The sequence below is a fragment of the Prosopis cineraria genome, unplaced genomic scaffold (genome assembly GCF_029017545.1).
Source record: "Prosopis cineraria cultivar Desert tree isolate PC_DT_omini unplaced genomic scaffold, ASM2901754v1 PC4, whole genome shotgun sequence".
Classification (NCBI taxonomy): domain Eukaryota; kingdom Viridiplantae; phylum Streptophyta; class Magnoliopsida; order Fabales; family Fabaceae; genus Prosopis; species Prosopis cineraria.
Genome location: NW_026555335.1, coordinates 4,729,090 through 4,751,751, shown reverse-complemented (window position 1 = coordinate 4,751,751; position 22,662 = coordinate 4,729,090). Strand labels below are relative to the sequence as shown.

Sequence of the window (22,662 nt, the reverse complement as noted above, 5' to 3'; positions counted from 1 at the left end):
ACCTGCTTCATTCCTGCTCCTTAATGGCAGTCACTATAGATGAGTATAGTAGTTTTCATCTGAACTTGGACCACTCTCACCCCTATATAACTGTTAATTTGTTTCTGTGTTGGGGGTTGATACACATGGAGTGTAAAAGATGGAGATTCACGTGACCCCCAATACTATATACCCTGAAATAGAGATGCCTACCAAGCCACGAGCTTAAAGGAGAAAGCGCCGTTCCACTATACTACAATAGAGAGGAGACTAGGTACGGGGATAAAGATGAATCATGCCATATCAGACTTTGCACCTGGTTAAGCTCAGGAGTCAGGGTATTAGGTTTTCAGGGTTTCACTTTTGTGATATTATATTGAAGCGCACTATAGATTTCCATCTATGGTCAAAGAGAAGAAACTCCAGCTGAGCGCAAATTGTTTTATCGCACCTTTCATCTTCAATTTCATAATGATTCTTCGCTATTATTGGCCATGCCGACAGCTTTCCCCCTTCAGCTTCTCTTCATTTTTGTAACCATTCCCTGCGCCTCCTCGACAAAAAATTGATTCCACAAATTTGTGGGGTCCACCATCATATGACCATAATAAAATGAAAAAATGACAATTAAAAATCTTATAAGAATATTAATCTCAATTAAAGATCATAAAATTTTGAAATTTCATGATCCTTAATTGATATAAAAAAATATAGTTTGTCTTAAATGCTCCTGAGATTCACTAATGTGAGGTATGATTTACTAAAGCTACTTGAAAATTTACTAACCCAACTTGAAAAAATTGCTAACGTATATTATAAAAACTTGAAATTTCATTGGAGGATCGTTCAACAAAAAATGTCATTTGAAAATTCACTAACCTGACTTAAACAAATTTCTAACATATATTGTAAAAACATAAAACTCCATTCGAGAATCGATTGTTTAACAAAAAAAGTTACTTAAGAATTTATTAACTTGATTTGAAAAAAATTTTAACGTATATTGTGAAAAAATAAAACCCCACCTGAGAATCGATTATTTAACAAAAAGTGACTTATTTAAATTGAGATCCACTAACGTGAAGTGAAATTTACTAACATTATTTGAAAATTCACTAACCCAACGTAACAAAATCACTAATGTATATTGTAAAAACAACATAATTGGGTTTTTTTTTTAAGGGCATTTAAGACAAACTATACTTTTTTTATCCCAAGTCTTTAATTGGGATTTCAAACTCTTCTAGTCCTTAATTGAGATTAATGTCCTTGAAAGTCCTTAATTGTCATTTTCCCATAATAAAATTCTCAGGCAAAAGAAAAACCATAATAAATATCAAGCAAGAGAATCATATTGAGCTGTTGGTGTTAATTTAATTGCTGTTAGGTTGTGTTGATAATTTGATAACAGTGTACTGTCTTTGTCTTGCTTCATTTTTTGCTTTTTAGCTAGAAAATGTAAGTTTTTGGTGCTGTTTCATGTGAATTGGATATGGGCTGTTTGAGTGTCCAGGTTGTCTAGGCCCACTCGGAAGTCTTGGATTGAAAACTAGAGTTGAATCAGGGTTGACCAAGAGTCAAACGTATATCCTCCAGTTTAAGCACATCGGTTTGCTCCATGGAGGTGGTCGACCAGCACATTCATTGGTTGGAGCTAGTCATGGTGTACAAAGGCTGAAGATGAAGAGCCCTCTGGACTTGTTGGTTAATTCAATGATGAAACATCTCAATTGATGAGATTGAAGATTACTGCATTTGTCTTCAAGTTCTTCATAGCACACTTAACAAGACATGTTTCTAGACAAACAAGCTGTGCATCTATCTATGGATCTTGAAAATAACTGCAGAGTATGTAAAATGCCCTTAGGAGGACTGGTTAATGTAATAGCGTTCTCATAAGAATCAAACTTCTTTCTGCTAGCTGCAGCTTGTACAATTGTTTCTTCTTGCCTTTTTTCCCCCGAGGCTACACTAGATAAGACAAACACAAACACAAATCTTTCAATCTCTTCAAACTCAATGGAACACAAGAGAAAGAAGAGGAAAAAAGGTACAGAGAAGAATCCAAGGAAAACTTTCTTTGACTAATAAGGCTGATCTAGATCAGGCCAATTTACAAGTGATCATGTCATTTTGAGGTGCACTGTTGGCATTACAGTGGACAAATTTGGTTCATATTCACACTTGTCTTGCAGCTGGCATGTCAGAAGAATGAAGAGGTATGCCCCTCTTCTAGGCATGTTTCCCTTTCAGCTTATGCTTTTTCTTTTTTATGTCAGAATTTCTGAGAGACATATATACATGCACTAGAAAATCTCTTCAATGATCAAACTCTGCCTCCCTGAATGGCAACGGAACTGCCTTCACTGCCCGGAAATTACCGACATTGTTTAGATGTTCATTCTCCAACCTGTTCCGTAAAAAAATTATTTTCTTCATTATTTTGCCACTCAGGAAAAAAAAATCCTAATGTCATATTTTTATTGAAAATCTGAATAGCAAGTATTTGCAGAACTGCAGGTATGCAGAAAAAAGTACCTGTAGAAATTCCAATGTCCTCTTCGAATAACCTCCAATGAAGCTAACCAAAATTCTAACAATCGGGATTGAGCAGGTCCTACTTTGAGATGCAGAACGCCCTCCACCCAAGCCACTCTTGAAACAACATTGAAGGCCTGCAATCCAATATATTCTTATATGATCTCAAAATGAAAGAAAGACAAAAATTTATATGATTGTAAATTTGCAATACAAAAGAAGCAGTTTTGCAAGCTGAAAGTTCAAATTAGAGAGAGAACTTTACCATTGACATGTAATATATGCTCTTGTTCTTTAGGATTAGATCATCTCTAAGCCAGGGGTTTTTGGAGTTGGGATTTAAAAACCCCCAATCCTTGACGAAATCCCAGTACAATTGGTAAATTGTGGCCACCACGGATGTCACCAAGACTATAGCAAACCATAGATGATCCTCTTTCCTGGTATAGGTGACTCTTGCCCCAGCAGCCACCATTGCTGATACATACTTTCCCATATTAGTCAAATGGTCTATATTGTTGTCATCAAACCATCGTCTTGCGCACTGGAAGTAACATTCAAATTACAAGAAGTGTTAGTTTGATGGTACAATGAGTGGAATAAATTTTTGGTTTCAACAAATTGAATTAATATTGAAAGTCTGTAATCCAAGTCTTACTTGCATAGCACGCCAATAGTAAGGCAAGAACGAGATTAAGTAAGTTATTTCCACGTATAGCTTTCCAGAAGAGCATGTGTCAAGTGGGTATGTTTTGAAAACTCTACCAACGTAGTTGCAGCCTGCGGTTTCCATACTCCTTAGCAATGGAACCTGTATTCACAACATATAATTGAATGTTCTTCACGAGTTAGAGGAGGAGAGGAAACAAAAGAATGGAATATGATCAGTTTTCATGCTACAGTAAGATCACCTGACTAGTTAGCTGGTCAGCCATAAAAAAATCTACCAGCAGAACCTGTTAAAAGACATTTTTTGAATCAAACAATGAATGTTTTAGTTTTCTCCATATATGGTTATGATCAATGAATCAGGTTGTTCAATGAAACTAACGTGGGAATTTACCTTGTAAAATGGGGAGAAGACAATGTTGCGAAGAACACGGAGGAAGCAAGACCGGGTTGAGCGGTAAAAGATGTCAAATGGGCAAATGAGCAAGCATAGAAAGAACTGAAATAGGCAAATACACAAGTCAGAATTAAGAACCATCCTCCTAGCTTCATTCTTTCTAAGTACCAAAGGGAAGCCAAACACAGAACAAGATGAACCTAACTGAGCGGTGAAAGCAATAGTAAATATGTATGATACTAACCAGAAGGAGAATTCCAGGAATGTCATCAACTTGGCCGGGGATAAGGCCGGCAGCCTTAAGAAGGAGGTGTATGATCATTGCTCCAACCACAGCAGTCATGAAGGTGGCGGATATCAAAAAGGCATCCCTATGCTTGAGAGCTGTGCTTGGTGAGAATTCAAATATGAAGTTATAGTTTATTCTTGTGCTCTTCCACATGAACAAATTGCATCCATACATGAACAAGTGTAGGCTTAACAATGCAAACACACTGCACAAAATCAATCATATATACCATTATTAGCACACTAATATCATAGTTATCATTTTGTTTACTTTAATTCAGCAAGGTATGGTCTTATGGAGGTTAGATAACATTCAAAGCTCAAGAATGGAAATTGAACTTCTCAAGCAAGAGAATGCAAATTGAACTTCATGTTTTACACTTTCTAATTAGAACCAAGGGTAAATGAGGAAAGAGTGGGGTTTTTAAGTATGTTGCCCAATTTTTTCATACTGCAGATCGATACTTTCTTTGGTATGTTGATTTCTTCATTTCCAGAGCAATTATAATTTATTTTAACAAAATTATTACGAAAGAAACATAAAAAATATCATGTTTCTCATTTACCGGACATTTTAGTAGTAATTTTATAGCAGAATGTGAAGTAGCACCTGAAAACAGGATAGATAGCATCCACATAAGCTGCCTCTGAAGTAGGAGAAAATACACCACTCAGATGGGCCAATATTACATACACGCAGAACAACGATACAAAACAACCGGTAAACAGCCCTGCAATTAACGACAGTGACAAAAGATTAATTATTAGAGAAGAGAAAATATACATTCAATTATTTTATTTGTTAGAAACCCCAAAAGAATTAATAAATTCGAGTCCACGATCTAGGTGGGCCCACAACAGTGGTGGCCATCAAGCAGAAGAAAATAAATATTTTACTAGAAAATGGGACAATAAAAAGAACATGGCTCAGTTTACAAAAAAAAAAGGGCTTACTAATTAATGTACAGCAAATATGATATGTTCCACTTTCACTAGTGTCTGAGAGAGAAGGATTACCGACAAAGAAGGTGATCGTGTGAGAATCTTTGTGTTGCTGTTGAGGTCTTAAGAATTTCATGGCTTTTTTCCTGTCATTGTCGGCGAAGTGCTTTGTGAATATGGATTCCACTTCGTCCATTAATCTTACAACCTTTCAATCCACAAATTAAAATAATCCCTCATGATCTCTTACTGGAATACCATATAACCCACAAATCTCTCCTTTCATGATCACTAATTTAACATGACCTTAACACAACACCACGCCACTTAAATATAATTAAGCTTATTACATGTATACCTTATCAGAACTTACGAAATGGGACCTCTTCACTTCTGCTAGATAATTTTCTGAAGTCTTCTGGCAAGATACCTGCTCACAAGCAAAAATTATTTGTATCGTGTCCATTATTACACACATCCTTAATTTTCTAATGCCATGGAAATTTTTTTAATAATAAAAAAACATGAAATTAAACTCGCACTGAAATGCCCCTCTGGTAAGTAATATACAAGTCTTGATTCTAAAAATATCTCTTTAAGGCTATGGGCATGTGTAGTATTCAAATACAAACTTTTCTTATGCACCTTTGCTTGCCAATCACCTCCACTAACATGAAATGTATGGATTCAGTGCAATAACATATCACTATCTCTGAAGAGGGATAAGAAAAGATTGGGGTTGATGTCACCTTTAGTTCAAGAGTTATGTAAATAATTTGGACGGAAAGAAAGTTAGGTTGATTCATATTCAATCATGGAGCACAACTCTTGTTACGCGACTATCACATTCACTATACATAGTAAGAAGCTTAGTAGCCTTCAAGTGCAATTTGCGTACATAATTTTACTGAAGAGATTTATAGTTTTTTTAAGAAAATATATTTACATGTTACATAGCTCGTTTAGAAATTCTGGGGTGTATTATAAAAAATTGCGTACATAAAGTTTATACCTTGTCAAATTTTTTGAGTATCTTTGAGAATGCTACCATATTGAGTGTGCTGTCAAAAACAAAGATGAGTGGTTTCCATCAGAACTTATTTTTCAGCAAAGAAAGATATAATATAGGGAAAATGCACGCAAATTAATAATCAACATGTATCCAGAACAGTGTAAATAATTACGTGAAAGAAATGAGGAATGAATTGTCGAGTTTCGTGGCCAAGTTGCATGCAGAGAAATATGTACGGGTGTATGGAGATAGCTTCACATATACATGATGTGCTTGCTTTAATTCTTTTCAGGTAATAGTAAAGTGGTTCAACTTCGATCAAAAAGAGCATTTTGTGTTCCAATTATTTTGCCCAAACTTTTTAAAAAGCTTTGCTTTAATTTCCCCCCAAACATTTCGTCAAAATTCTGTGCCATCAAGCAAAAACGATTAATCAATGTCACGCACACAGTACTTGGATACCTATTTATTATTGTTTTAATTATTTCCGCATATTATTTTGGGAAAATGATGACCTTTAAATTATATAAATAATAATATGATCTCTTAAAATGTTATAATTTTACTGAAATTTTTAAAAACTTATATGTTAATAAATTTTAAAATAAAAAAATTATTTTATCCTTATTAAAAATAACAAACCCCATAATCACAATTTTTACTTAAAAAATAACAATTTTTGTTCTACAAATTGTAAGAATAAAATAAAAAATCAAAATTTATCAAATGCAATTTTTATTTTTGAAAAAAAAAAGTTCTCAAAATAATGAATCTTAATAACAAATTTTATTCAAAAAATAATAAGAATTGAATAAGAAATCACAACTTATTAATAAAGATAAATTTTAATTTAAAATTTATTAATATAAAAAATTTTAAAGACTTCAATATAATTATTATGACATTTTAAAAAATTAAATTATTATTTTTATAATTGAGAGATTTTATTATATTTTTTTTAATATTCATATTCACCGCTCCTTAGTTCGGTCAGGTTTTCCATTTTTTTTCCATTCACAAGTATTCGGTAGAGTTAATTAATCTCCTAGATTATGCATGTCGTTTTAAAAAAAAAAATTCAAGTGTGAGATTTTGCGTTTGATGCATTGAAACTAAAGACTGAGGGCGGAAAAGATAAGTAAAATTGAAAGGGGAAATAAAAGGGATTTAAAAAAAAAAAAAGCATTGACGTAAAGCAAGTAATCAAGAAATCCAAATTGATTATGTTCGCTTGTGTGTTTGAAGGTGGGGGCAGCTTCACACTATGAAGAGTTTCAGAAGCTTGGAGAGACATCTTGGCCCATTTAACGAAACTATCACACCAACTCTCAATTATTGAAGGAAATCAATTTTGCGTCGCCCCATTTTTTTTTTTTTCAAAAATTAAATCATACCAAAAACAGAAAAGGAGAGAGAGAGAGAGAGAGAGAGAGAATAAATTAACCTGTAAGTCTTGAGAAGGCCGAGTGCTCTGTAGAGCTCAACAAAAGCTCCGCGAATCATTTTTTCGGCATACTGGATTTTTCTTTTTTGATTGAGGTCCACACAGCCTTCCGTCATCGGATTGTTAACCAAATCCTCCCAAAGCATGGAGGTCGCAGCTGTTATCGCCCGTGCAGGCCCGGCGGTCGGAATATCGATCCTCATTGCCATCTTGCACTTGCCGTTCTTTGTCTTGGCCACTGTAGCCGAATGCACAAAATTTACGCCATTTTTCTCCAATGTTGCCTTCACTTCATTTGTTTGCGAAGCCTCTAGTTTAGATTCATCTTCTGCGTATTATTAATTACAATTACAATTGCAAACAAGGCTCATTAATTAGGTAGTTAAGTGGATTAATCAGCTAAATTCTGAATTTGAGCAGGCGTGCAATAGAATATTAATAAATTTATAATCCTGCCCCTGCTTTTTCGCTTATGTGGCTCCCAGTTGTCAATCACATACAGCATCATTATGGAATCGTCCTGATTAAATTCTACGATTGAGACGTTTGAAATTACCAAAATAGATAGAGTACAGGTCTGTCCATTGGAGATACCATAAGCGATAATATTGCCTGGGCCTGGCTGACTACGCATATAAATTCTTCGGGCCTAACTATCATGAGTTTTAAAAAAAATTGAAGTTCATATTACTTGTTTAAGTTTTTTTTTAAATGTACAAATTCAAGATAATTTAAAAGTTCAGATTGGTACATGCAATTGGTTGTATGGTTTTATCAAAAATATTTTTTTATCAAAAATATGAAACTGACAAATTTTGGTGAAAAAATTATTCTAAGTGATGAAGATGAAGACAGTGAGATTATTGAGATATATAACACTTCAACCCCTCGCTGGTGAGCCTCTTTATGAAGCATTAAAAAATATGTTTTTGGATAATAAAGATGAGAATTGATGAATATTTTTCATTTTATATTTACAATTTGAACTTGAATTTAATTTAATTTTACTTTTTTTAATTTAATTTAATTTGGCCGTTTGGATTTAAATTTGTTTTCATTGCGCGTTGGTGTTAAAATCGGGGAAACTTAACTTTTGCATCTAAGTTCATATGAGGTAGGACCAATCATTTTTAGAAATATCTTGTAATTTTAACCATGTGTTAAAATATTTATATGATATATTAACTAAATTAATCAAATGAGTATTTAAATTAAAAGAGGCGATTTTTTAGGAGCTAGATAAGAATTTCTGGAGGAAACGTGATTTAGTTTTTATATAAATAAAATAGAGATTGTGGGTGTAGAGGTGGAGGCTCGACGTTGTTCCATCGGAAGCGTGAAGAATAGAAATAGCACAGGTCGCATGCAGTCCAACAGCAGAAATTTGCTGGAGTCATGAGTTGACATCCACTCATTCCCACTAACTCTATAGTCTATTCACATTTAGTCATTTACCCACACCCAACCATTTTTACATTACCATGAATATATACATATTAGTGTCCACAAAAAAATTCTAGATGGTCGGACTAAAAAAGTTGAAACTTAAAAGACGAGGGATGATGGTGACTGACCGGAGTAGTTGGGGTGGCGGGACAGAAAACGGTGGAAAGAGGCGGTCTCGGAGGGCTTTGACGGTTTCCGATTCCGGTCGGCGGAGAGGAGGTGCTTGAGATCGAGAAGGATCTGAATCTGCCTGTGCAGCATTTCTCCTCTCTCCAGGAACTCCTTCTCCTGCCTCTTATAGAACTGGTTCACCTTGTTCAGCTCTCCGTCCAATCTCTCGAAGAACACTCGCACCTGAAATTACCACCCAGTCAATCAACATTCACAATGTAATCTGGGACGAAGACCAAGAATTTGTCTCCGTCTTATCAAAGAAAAGGTAATCGAGGAGCAAGGACCTCATCTTCTTCGGAGAACAGCTGGGCAAGCTCAGTCTGATAGACTTCGTCGTCAGAGTCTGCCATGATTTTTCTCCTGACCTGAGATGATGGCATGTAATCAATATTTATAAAAGAGAAATGAGAAGAGGCGGAGGGACTAATTGGGTGGTGGTCTCAACAACATCACGATGATATCGTGGCATGCACAGCCACAAAAAGAAAGAAAACCGTTTTACGGGGTTTCGTCAAGGAATGAGAAACTCTTCAGAGCAGAAAACAGAAGCGTTTCAGAAATTCATCCCACTTAGCCTGTCACGGCCCTTTTCACCTCTCTCACTCCCCTAACCAACCGCATTTCATTCCTTCCTCACATTTTCTTCTCTTCTCCATCTTCTCATTCCTTTTACTTTCTCCCTTCCCATTTTTCTTTTAACTCTCCCTCTCCCTCTCCTTCCCTCTATTATCAGTCACACCTCATTTACCACATGAGCTATTTTCCAGTAACTGCATATTTTATGATATACTATATATTAATTACCTTTAGCAGTATTTAACAGGGCTAGTATATGGTTTTTTTAATATAAATTTTTGAAATAGCAACGTCTTGACTGATGTAAAATATTACTACACTGATTAACAGAATTTTTCTTAATAGATATATATCGTCTTAAAAACGTAATTTGAATATAAAAAAAAAGGTGATCGAAAAGCAGAAGAAAAAACATTTTCCCTCGGATCCATGGTATAAATCTTGTTCCTTAATTTTTTTTTTTTCCCATCCCAAATAAAGCCTAAAAGTGGGAGCCAAAACAGGAGGACAGAGCAAAGGAAAAGTTGAAACACAGGAGAGAAACGTAAAGAAAGAAGAGGAAGACGGTGGTTTGACGGCGATTCTGAAAAAAGGGGAATGCAAATGCAAAGTAAGTAACAAGGCGGAACATGATGACGTCACTGGGTCGTCATTTTCATTCATTCGGACCCGCTAGATAGCCTTCATTTAATCATGTATATGGGGTACGTACCTGAATGACGTGCGGTGGGGGAGGTTTGTGGGAGAAGAAGCGCAGTAGGGAGGGGAAGAAGGAGGGCTGATGAGGATGATGAAGATGAAGATGAAGATGAGGGGATTGAGAAGGAAGTCGAGACAGCTTGATTCGCTTGATGTGCTTCTTCAGCTGCCAGTAGTTGACGAACGCTTCCTTCCATTCCGGTATCAGCTGAGCTTCCAGCTCTTTGGAGAACTTCACCATCTCCGAGCTTCTTGATATTTCCGTATCAGAGGCAGCTAGAGACGACACCCGGAGATGTGTGTGTGCATATGATGAAGTGTGAGTGCGGATGCAGGGGATTGAGTATTTGGAGAGATCGAGCATTTGGGAAGGATATATATAAAGAGGAGAGAGCGGTGTTGACAACATTTAAGACGTGTTAATTTCTGTTGCCTTTTTCAGATTTCATTTTATATCCGATCCCCCTCCCCGATTTCCATTCCATGCACTTCCATTTTCTTCTTCTTCTTCTTTTTTTTTTTTTTTGTGCTACCTATTTTTCCATTTATTTATGCCTTTCATTCATTCAAATGCTTCTGTTTTAAGGATCCTCCATATTTTAATTTCCCTTGTCCTTCTGTCTCTCTTGAACTTTATACACAAATTCTTATTTAAATCGTTGCGCACAAGTTTCTCTCTTGATTTTCTGAGATATATATATATATATATATATAGGTTCTCTTGAACTTAGGGATGGTAAATTATGTGACCTTCTGCACGCGCTTTTTTTTTTTTTAATGAAACTCCATTTAAATCAGTTAAAATTAATTTTCATCACTTTCACTTCCATTCCGAATTCCATATATATGGTGTATCAATTAATTTGATTTGGGAAAAAAAAACTTTAGCTATGTATATATAGGGATTCAGAAAAATCCATATCCATATCAACTTAATTTAATGCGCATATGTACTGCAAGATGAAAGTGATTGTTTATTAAAGTAAAAATTAAAGTATATAAATACATTTATGGGGCGAGAAAGTGATTGTACCTTGGAATTTTTATATCTTTCATGCTTAAAAAATTGTCTATATGGTTCCTGACCGTCTATTTGAAATTTTTACCCTGCACAGGCGCACACGTATAAAACAGTTAACTTTTTTGTTTTGTTTTTGTTTTTAACTGAATACATAGTTAGGTTATACGCACTAAAGAGCAATGTTATACTTTATCTTTCAGATATTTGACATAAGCTGGCAAGCCAATTTTTTTTTTTTTTAAACAACGAACTAAGGAGTTCAACTTGACGATAGTTTGTAGAAAAATGAAGGAAAATGTTCTTATAAAAAAAAAGAAGGAAAATGTATAAATTTTTTAATTATTCATAATATGCCACAACTAATATCATAAGTGGATCACTTATCTAAAGTTTCCAACATTATTATATAACATATTCACAACTCGCAAAGCTTTTTTCCTGAAGAAAACAACTTCATTTCATAAAGAAGAATATTAAATTTAAAATGTTCAATTGATCAGTATTTACTCATCACATTCCCAATATCAACATATATAGATTATAATGCATACCAGCTTTACATGTTGAAGAGAATAATTTAATTGGGAAATAAATCGTATATATTCAATTCAAAAATTTAATTGACCGAAATTAAACACAATATAATTTGATATGGCAAAAAAAAAAAAAAGACTCAGACAGAGGTACGGGGGATCATATTTCTTTTTGGCCACAGTTCAGAGTTTAATTACGAGAATATCCAGAATTGGAAAACATATGTCGTGTAAATTAAAGTTTTCATAAAATTTCTAGAAAAGTTGAAAACTTATAACAAATAAGTAATATATATCTAGAGGCATAGATAAGTTGCCCCCAAAGTTTTACCCTCAGTCCTCAGACGGGCACATATATTTATCTTTTTTAATGAGCATTAAATTCAGAATTTTCTTCATGTATGTAGTCATAAATTTAATTTCTCCCTACAATTATATAAGTTCCCCTTATTGATTGCTTAAAGTTCATATAATAATTAATCAATTAAAGGAAAATTTAAAATAAGTGAAGTGACGGGATATTAAAAAAAATATATATATATATATATTATCCATGGACATTATCTCTAGCTAGATTTTCTCCGGACCATAATGAAGTGAGATGTGTTCCAATGGAGAAGAGAAGCCGTGCCTACGTCCTAATATTAAGGAAATTAAGATTTATATAACTAATTACATTATATTGCTTGTTATTATAAAGATTGATTTTAAATTGTGAAGTGGCCGTTCCAAGCCATCCATAATAATTACTTAATTCACTCCTACTTCCTTCCTTGAAAGACGCAATGCTAGCTTCATGCATGTTCTGTATGTATCCATTATTTTAATTTTATTCAATTCATCAATTCTTCTGTTAGCTTATGCAATGAAAAAAACTAAACCTTGAGAAATCTGAACGACATTTAATAGGTTATTCTTTTTGAGCAATCCTCCTCATATGCATCTATGAGAATTAAACTTTAAAATAATAGTTAAAGAGTCCAAGTCGCAACCATTTATGCGACACCCATTTGGTAGCTTATCTTGCTTCTTAATAAATTTCACAAATTAATTAATTAATTAATAAGTCTGTCTATTTCTTGGGCCAAAAAAGTCTAAATATTTCTTATTTTTCATCTACGCATTCAGTGGCCACTTCTACCCGTTGCACCAATATCATCTCATTGACCTTTTCGCGATTTGACTGAAAGTCCATCTTTTTTAGAATATGAGTTGTGAAATACATGCTGAACCATATATTGTTGTTGTTTTTTAAATACAGTAATTAAATAAGCGATGTAATTGTTTTAAGTAAGAAGGAATATTGTTGGCAAAAAAAAAATTAAGTAGGAATATTAATATTGATATAATAAATAATGTTATCCCTAAAAATATGTTTTACTTATAAAGTTAACAAAGCAAAAATATGTTTTTTTTTGTTAAGAGCTAAAATATGATTTTACAATACAGTTATTTGCCGTGATTTTTTGTGATTATTTATGATAAAATTTAGCTGAAATTAAGTAGCACAGGGTCATTAACTATGATAATTATATATGGATAAATCAAACTAGTTTTTAGACAGATTGAAATATGTTTCTCAAGAGAATGAATCAATTTAGGATCAAACTTTTTCAATTCCAATCCGAGCTTGAATTCTATAACTTTTTGCCTATCGTTCCTTTCTAGGCTTAAAAGGATTTCACCCTTTCGGGATGAAGCATCGGCTTAGAATATTCCAAAAATTCCAAATTAAAGGAACATTATTGATGAAAAGAGTCCTGGATTTTCATAATTTGCTTCCCAATAATTATTGCTTGGATTTGCATGCTAGCTAGCTCATCTTCCACAATTGATAGGACTCCCAACTTGTGAAATCTCTGGTTTATATTATGGAATGGACTTGCTTTTGCCTCGGATAAACATTAGAAGCAAAGCACGTTAGTTTTAATTTTATTTTTCACTTGCAAGTAAATGTCATCTTCCATCCGTTTCTTTTTCTTCAGTTACATTTAAAATATACTGCTATTAAAAAAAAACTCTTTGGTATAAGATGATTTTTAAAAATAAATTAATTATTCACATTATAAGGTGCCTCATCAAAATATCAAATGCTGTACTATTTTTATCCTTATTATTATTTCAATATCTTTTTTGCAACGTGAGCAAATGCCTTGCGAGGCTGTACATGTTTCAAAGATAAATGGCGTCCTCGATTGATCTTCCTCTTACAATGGGTATTTACCCGTGCACAGCCACCACTCTCATCTTTTTTTTTTATATTATTTATAAATATCTTTTTATTGAAAACAATCTTATTTAAGGTACAATCGGGTATTAAATATAGACACTTTTTCATTTTTTATTGGAATTCTCTTATTGGAAACAAAATAGAATTTATTGTTAAATTTTTCATAGCAATATTTATATCCCTTCAATTCCATTAATGACAGTATATATACTTAAAATATATTGATATTTTTAAATAAATAGAATATTTTGTCTTAACCTATACGTTAAAAATGTCTGAAGCATCTTATATGGAGGAGCATCTTATATATACTCAATTAATGCATGCAAATAATTGAGGGTACTTCTATAAATAAAATAAAAGAAATTCTTACAATGAAGCGGATTGAGTATTAGATGCACACATGCAAGGTTAATAACATATTCGGGGGTTAACCATGACAATATGTCGATGTTAATATTTTCCCCCATGATTGGCTATGGATTATTAAAAAAACTATATTTGGTTATTGTTTATTTGTTTAGTTTAGTTTTCATTTGATTTATGTTTAAAATGGTGGTGGATTGTCAGTACCATCAGGCATGCATGCTTGGAAATGAGAGTCTCTTATCCGCTTGATAGCTATGGCCTGATCTTGACACTTAAAGCTTCTTTTTTGGTAATTTGAACACACCACGCGATTTCTTGACAAATTTGAAGGTCATGTGATTAATATATACAAGTTCAACCATATCTCACCTACTAACTTCTTCATCATAATCTCGTAGCTATCTAGGATTCTTCCAATTCATTCACCTATAGTTCCTTATTTATGTCTTAGACGCTAACTTTTTCATTTAAAAAAAAAATACATTCGTTGTTATCTTAAACTAAATGAATTCCAATTGTATGTAATATGTATCACATATACTTACACCGCATAATTATCAATATTATAGAGATCGAGGAAACTTCTGAAAATTAACTTCATTCAAGTTTGAAAATGTCTTGTCAAAATAGTCGAATTCCCCGAATATTATATATGACCATTAATTATACATTGCCTACTTCGATCGATTATCAAATGTTTAAACATATACTTAATTACTTACATATTTAGAGAGAGAGAGAGAGAGAGAGTAGTAAAGCATGGCGTAAAGGATGGAGCTGGCAAAGTGCAACTGAAGGAAAAGACTAAAGTATATAATGAAAAGTTTTCAAAGCAGTACACGTAAGCGTGCTCCCATCTGTCAAATGTTTCGTCAAAGTGCTTTCCCTCAACGATGCCATTAGCAGCTAATTAACAGCATAATGCATCGTATCTTAACCCATTCATTTATATTTTCCTACTAAATTTTCCATTAAAAAAAACCCAAAGAATGGAGGGGCAGACTGCAGAGCCAGGATTAGATAATTAATAAGGGAAGCGAAGATTAAAACACACATATACTACAAAATTTTTTATAAATTTTAAAAGTGCCGGAAGTACTTATAACATTTATATAACGCCAAGAAAATTTTAAAAATTTGAAGGCACTATGATCCTTATTGGTTCCCCTCTCTCCGCTCTTGAAAGAACGGTAATTAACTGAACAATGCATGATTAGGGCAGGGGGGAGGGGACTCACATAAGGCAGACGGTACCGAGATGTTGAAAACTTTTTTGTTTACATATTTTTAATTAATAAAAGCATGTTAATACCAGTGAATGGTAATTTATGGATTTGCGGATTGAAAGAATAGACACGTGTACAGATGGGTGGCCAGAAGTTTACAAACGGGTAGGATAGGAGATCTGGAGACTAGAGGCTACTATCCTATTCTCAATTAGCTACGTGCTATTGGAAAGTTGTTTTCAACAGTAAACAGCAAAATTCCAGCACTTACAATAATTAAGGTTGTTCCAGTGTGGATGACACTGGATGGATAGAAAGACCCCATTTGTGATGCCTCCACTACGATAATATACAAGTAAAAACCAATATACATATATCTGTGTATGCCCAAATGAATTTTCTTTCAAGATAATGGGGATTACATACGCAACGTTTCTTTTGGTTAATCCCAATTTAAAATTATTTAGGAGAACGGACAGTTAATAAATAATAATGCCCTAGTGGGTAGATATTGCTGTGCTGGCTGGATAGCTAATTGATTACCCCTTCAGATTAAGGATAGCACCGTATGAGTATGTAAGGGTTTTAAATATTAATTCTGGCTGACCCAGAAAAACCAAAAAGCAAATATAAAGTTCAATGTCCTTATGAGGATAATGTGTTAGTGGCTAAAAGATGCAATCAGGTTTGATGAAAGAATCTCTTATATAGTGGGACTATGTATTTTAAGAGAGTAGAGTCTCTACAATAATCAAGGGTACTTCAATTTGATTCAGAAAGTGTCCTCAGTTTAGGAAGAAGGATGTGGATGTGCCCTCCAAGATTAGGTACATGTACTTGCTTGGATTAACAGCACTAAATAAAAGGATATTTATTTATACGATGCCTCCTCCTTTCATCTTAAGATCAACACAAAATTAAAGTTTGCTTGATTGAATATCTGTTAACTAAATTTTTTTTCAAGTGCTTGATGCAGAGATCCTTGTCAGTTCGTATAGCAATAAGCAGGCGGAGTGTTTAGTTTCTATAGGCCTGGTCCTCATGTATATTCCACTGCACGTATTTTATTAATGCAATCATCAAACAAGATAATGCTTCCTCCACTAAGACCCCCCCTTCATCTTCTCCTTTCCTCTTATTAATAATATATAGCTCATATCAGATCTGGATTCTTGAATCATGCCACAAGTTTTTAATTTTCCTCCTTCTTATATTCTTTATTAATTTACTAATTATTTTAGCATTAAACTGACTCATGCCAACTAGTCCGCTGACCACTAAATATAAATATATATATATATATATATATATATATGTATATAGGTAAATAAAAGTCACATGCATATATATGTGTGCGTGCGTGCGATCCATTATATATCTGCATGGGCATTGGACTAGAGAAAGATGTCGCGTTCCCTATGTGGTGGCGACCAGAGACAATCCTATTCCCTCATGGATGTGCAGCAGACAGCAACAAATCGAGCTTAAATTTGGCAAGCAATAATAAGTGGGTCGATTAGATTTGAAGGCACAAGGTTGACATATGTCACAATGTCTGTGTCTTTTCTCCTTTTTACTCCCCCCCCCCCCCCGGAGTTTTGTCAGAGAGGCAAACTCAAACACGTATCACATCTTTGTGCATATATATGAAACAGTACAGTGAATTAATTTGCAGTCAATATTCGATCCTAATGCATTATACATATCACAAATGCAACTAGAGTTCAAACAGGGCGTTGTCATTTATATGGAAAAACACTATGTTGGGTACCCGTAGGCTATTGAGCTAGACAGGTTAAAACAGGCAAGTATAGATGCATGGGTAAAAACTAAAAAGTGAAACATGCACTTCATTTTTACAAGTGAAATCCACAAATAACATACGTTTTTAACGTTTAATTTGCGCATGAAATTGACTTTAAAATGTCAAAACCGGTGGCCGCTTTATTACTTACATTTTCTCTCCTGCACGAGTCCTTTGTGTGCTAGTGTACATGTACGTGACAGAGAACTATTTATGAACTTTTTTTCTATTTGTAGTGTAATCTGAATATGACTCGTTTTCTTACATAACAAGTAATTAACATTGACGCGAACGCTTTTTTTTTAATCTTGCTTCATGCCCATAATTAGTTATCTCCATTTTTTTTTTTTACTCTAAAGTATATATTTAACTGAAGAAGGCATCATGTAATGCCAAACGTGCATATAGACTCTATACTTTCAGCATTTTCGTTCAGTGAATAAAACAGAAAGATGCGAATGACCTATAGAATTGAATGAAAGTGAGTCATGAAATGATCCTACCATTTACTATATTACTGTTATATTAATGTGTAGAGCACTATAGACAGGTATGCTTTATTGATCAAGTATAGCTATGTGATTTGGTGCTAAAGTGACCATCATATATCTACATTACTTTATCTAATCTCAGAATAGTATGCTATAGAATTAAACGCAATTTGTAAGCATTTGATAAGTTGTTTCTTTTGCGTCTGTTTTCTCTGCTTTTGTATCTATGAACCCCAAAAAAAAAAAAAATACAGAGACAAAAACAGAATGTAAGATCAGTGGCTGGTCTTGTGGGGGAGGGTTAGCAGAGTGAAATCGTTTACCAGATTTAGTTCCGCGCGCGCGCCCGCATATCAGATATAGTTTTTTAGTGCAGATGAATGGGGCACTGACAATTTTCTATCATGTGATTTTGTTTACTGTTGCAAATTGCTGCAGCTAAAATATGAAAAATATATATAGATAAATGGAAATTTGATTGACCGGAAGGGACATTTTGCCCTTTAAGTAAAGCTTAAAGCTTTAAGAACAAAAAATAAAATAAAATAAACAATCACACTGAGATCGGCTTCCTCCTATTTTGATGCTTGACATATGACATGGTTAAAATTTGAATTAATCGATGTAATGCCAAATATCATATGGTTGTCACAAATATGAAGACCAAATCTATGAGGACTGTGAATTAGTGCACAAGCTCAAAACAAGGAAAAGTTTGGGCTCCTAATTACCTTAAAATGAATGGAATATGCCCCACACCAATAAAAAGTCCATGAGAAAGTGCTTTGTGTGGAAGTATATTAAATTGGCTTGCAGTAAATGAAGCAAAAATGTTTTTTGTGCAAACCCTGTCTGATAAAAATATTCAACTCCAAGGGCTACTCAATTACTGATAATAAATCATTTAAGCACTGTTTAATTTTTGGTAAAATATTATTATCGATTCTAGAAGCAAGCTGCATGTAGATAACCTGCGTGAAAGGTTCAAATTGCTGATCCATTTTATCCACATTCTCAAGAAGCAATTAAGCCTTTTGATTTCAAATGTCATACAAAAGTTCACAGGAAAAACCAATCACTGATACCTTCAGAAATTAATAACCAAGAGAAAAGTTAAGAGATATTGTTATGCAAACCAGTCCACCAAGCATTGGTGGAGACCAACAAAGCTTGGTCTGTAGAGATTTAGCTCGTAATCCACAAAATTATGAGATCAAATTCTACTATTGATATTTGTTGGAAGGTAACCTACAAGTACTTCCATAAGCGCTTTTTAAAATTGGAGGAATGCCTAGACCTTGGTGAGCTCCTGAAATTTAACTCGTGAATTTTTACTTTAAAAAAAAACATTGGTAGACCAAAACCAACGACAAAAAGACAAAAAAAGGTGAGACTCGGAGGGAAAATCTATTTGATGTGCTGTATGTCTCTTCATGAGCCGCTTGATCTACTTTTTTCAAAAGAGGTTTCTTGTAAATGCAATCTCCAGTTGGCCAGTTACAATCAGGGGAAAACCGAGAATCAAGTTGCTTTTCCTAAGCGTAATGGCCATTTCCAAGTATGTCTGAAAAGAGAAAGATGCATGGCTTTCAAGTGACTTAAGAACTATTCAAGTGGAACCAAAACCATATCTTATCCTTAGGGTGCTTGAAGCTATTTTGACACTAGCATTTCTTCTTTTCACAGGAAAATGACTTCTGATGTCCCCCCATTTACATTCCCCCAAGGGCGTTTCAGGTACTTGAAGGATCAGCTTCACTTTTTAGTCAACTTGTCCAAGCAACAGGAAGGCAATTGAATTAAATCAGAATCCATGTCAACACTGTAGTTGGGGGAAAAAAAACACTCCTGTATCCCATTTTTGGCTACTGTCTTTTCCTCTTTATTGCCCCCCTTGAATTGCTCACTGCCATAGATATATTGTGTGTCTTTTCCCGTTATAAGTGGCTCTGTTTTCACACCAGTCCTTACATCCCTTCAACTCACCTGCGCTTGATCTCTTACTTTTTTGTTACAGAAAAAATTTAGGAAGCAAATAGGTTGTTCTAATTAACAGGGAATTAACTTGTGATTAACCTTTGTATTTGAGTTAGAATCAATCTTTAAGGGGTATCTTGAGGGGCCCTCTATGTGCACCAAGCAGTGTGCAGATAATGATTTCTATTCTGATAGCAATCACAGTCCTTGAACTTGGGGGTCAAACAACTCTTAAAGCCCTGTTCTTGTGGCTCACTATACTGAAGAGTGTACGCCAAGGCATAGCCAGTGTGACTTGCTAAAATTTGTGGAGAAGATTAGCAAAGTTGGCTTCTGCACAGCTTCCAGAGTATGAGGACCATATATTATCAATCAATACAGTTCTTCCTGAAGGTTTCATCATTGAGAAAGTTCATTTTCACAAGGTGGAGACAATCCAGTGGTAGAATTAAATTTTATTGAATGGCCCTTCTCTGAGTGGGGAGCATTGAATTTTATTTGATTTCTGAGACTAATAATCAAACGCCAAGGCCACCCAGCCTTCTCGGTGGAGGATGTATAAAATAATGAGAGAGACATTACCACTAAGCCAAACCAAATAGGCCAAAGAAAGAAAAAGAAGGAAGTGTTCTGCAGTGTTATTTGGACTATCTTTATTTGTGGAATTATTATAAACCTAACATTTCCAGACCTAACCCAAAGTTCCAATACATGCCTCCTCCAGGCATTGACAGAAAAAATAAAAATTTAGAGTAATAGATTATAATATGTAATCTGAAACATCAACCCATGGTTTGGAAAGTTCCACCAATAATTTGCAGAGAAACTGGCTGATGTCACGAGGAAATTATCAACTAGAAAATCATTGACAACTAACGGTGATGGACAAGCATGTGATACACCGAAATACCCATAATGGAATTTACAGTGAGAGCACCAAAACTCTGACATCAGATTGAAGAATACATAACAAAAGATTTTGCTCCTACCAATGATGGAAGTTCAACTTTCTGGTAAATGTCAACGAGATGCATCTAATAATGGGGCATGCTTTAATATTATTAGGCCCAGTTTTGAAAGAATATAAACAGTGCTTCCTCCTTTTCTCAGGGCATCAAATCAAACGACAGGCTAGAATTAATTCTAATTCATATAATGGAAAATTATTCCTCATATCTTCCGAGCTGCCCAAGTTGGTTGCAATTGATCTGATGGTATCGCCATCCTGACGTTAGCCCTGGTCAGAGCCTTGAAGACTCGTACAATTGCGTTCAAATTTTCGATCCCATGATAATTGTGATTTAGATTAGAAATAGCCAATGCATCAATATCTACCGGACATTTATACAAACAGTTTTACTTCTATCATATAGACAAGTACAATTCATAGCTGAAACAAAGCTGACCGTGATTCCATGTTGTCATTTTACAAGAAAGTAACTGATAGGAGGTTTGATAGATTTGTCTGTAAAATAAAATTCATTCCTTATCTAATGAATTTCTAACATGCTTCACATAAAGCTTCAACTTCATTTGTATAAACAGTATATGAAAATGACATATATATCTATCTCAAGCAAAATGAAGATAAACATTCAATCATGCAAAACAGCCTGTAAAATAGTTCGCTATGTTGGCAGTGTGGATACAAATTGTGAGTTGCTTGAGTCTGCCTGAAAAGACACTGTCCTTAAAAATTATTTTGGCATACTAGGATGATGGACCAACAGTTTTTCAAAATTAAACAAGCACTTCTTGCATAAACAAAGTACCAAAACAGCAGTATTAACAAAAATAATAACTCAAACAAAGGAGAGAAGTCAGAGGAGCAAAGAAATGCCTCAAAAACTCAAGAGGTTGGTGAGTTGTTTTGTCCACACTCATGGTTATATATAGGTCAAAGGTAGAGACATAAATGCTAGCTCATAAATCACAGGATTAAAACTTCGGTTACACACACATAAAACACTATTAACCTAGAGCCGTTGGCAAACAAGAGCGTTTAACAAATTAATTAAGAAAATCACTTTTGAAAAGTGGTTTAATACCTAGAAACGACCAAGGCTCAAAATCAAATTTCAAGCAATGAAAATTTGAGGTTTTATGGTAAGTAATATTATTATTATTTTTGTAAAAATAATCTGGTAAAAAAAACCTAGTGTCTCTTGAAAGGAGAGGCGAATTGGCTGATTTCAACTACGATTATCCTGAGTTGACCTGTTTCGTGCCCGCAAGCTCATTTTTCCTTCAAATTTATTTTACTAGCTCATTTTATTGTTTAGTATTTATATACTAGTAGAGCTCTTCATTTAGATAATGTGAAATTTTTGACATACTATTGCTACAACATGCTATCCCAAATTTATTTCAAGCATCAAGAAATCTATCAGCATACATTCAATGGTCAAAAGTAGTAAAAGAAATGTTTGATTGTGCTCGAAAGTAGTGAAGAATCTTTTGGCCTGGTTAAAGGGTACTACTACAGCAAGCCCAGATAATTGGGTCTTAAGTCAGATATTAGTTATATGGGTTCTTTATATCCACGGATGGAATCATTGGCCCAATAAATGCGCCCGCGCACGTCGATAGATGGTGGCAGGGGTAAAGAAGACAGAATTTCATCATAAATCTTAAACTTGAGTGACCTAAGCCAGCCCAATCTGTTTCCAAAACAATAAAAGATCGGCGAATTCCCCAACTGATCCACTTTCAAAGTGTGCTTCTGATTTTTATTCTTTTTTTTTTTCATAAATTTTTCTTTCAGATTTTCAAGATAAAATTCAGCTCTCTAATTATAAAAGCAAACTCAATCGGGAAAATTTTTCTATTAAATTATCATTTGGAAAA

At 34.1% G+C, this 22,662-nt stretch overlaps 1 protein-coding gene across 1 annotated transcript; it reads right to left on the bottom strand.

Moving 5' to 3' along the window:
• Positions 1–1,855: 1,855 nt before the first annotated feature.
• LOC129308795 (phosphate transporter PHO1) lies at positions 1,856–10,644 on the bottom strand. The gene is made up of 15 exons (XM_054950169.1): positions 10,178–10,644; positions 9,174–9,254; positions 8,844–9,069; positions 7,270–7,597; positions 5,826–5,874; positions 5,172–5,243; positions 4,889–5,021; positions 4,482–4,602; positions 3,828–4,077; positions 3,581–3,685; positions 3,429–3,473; positions 3,176–3,328; positions 2,783–3,061; positions 2,518–2,654; positions 1,856–2,389 (listed from the first exon to the last, which is right to left on the bottom strand). The coding sequence occupies exons 1-15, from the start codon at positions 10,571–10,573 to the stop codon at positions 2,299–2,301; spliced, it is 2,466 nt and encodes an 821-aa protein (XP_054806144.1). The 5' UTR covers positions 10,574–10,644; the 3' UTR covers positions 1,856–2,298.
• Positions 10,645–22,662: the final 12,018 nt, after the last annotated feature.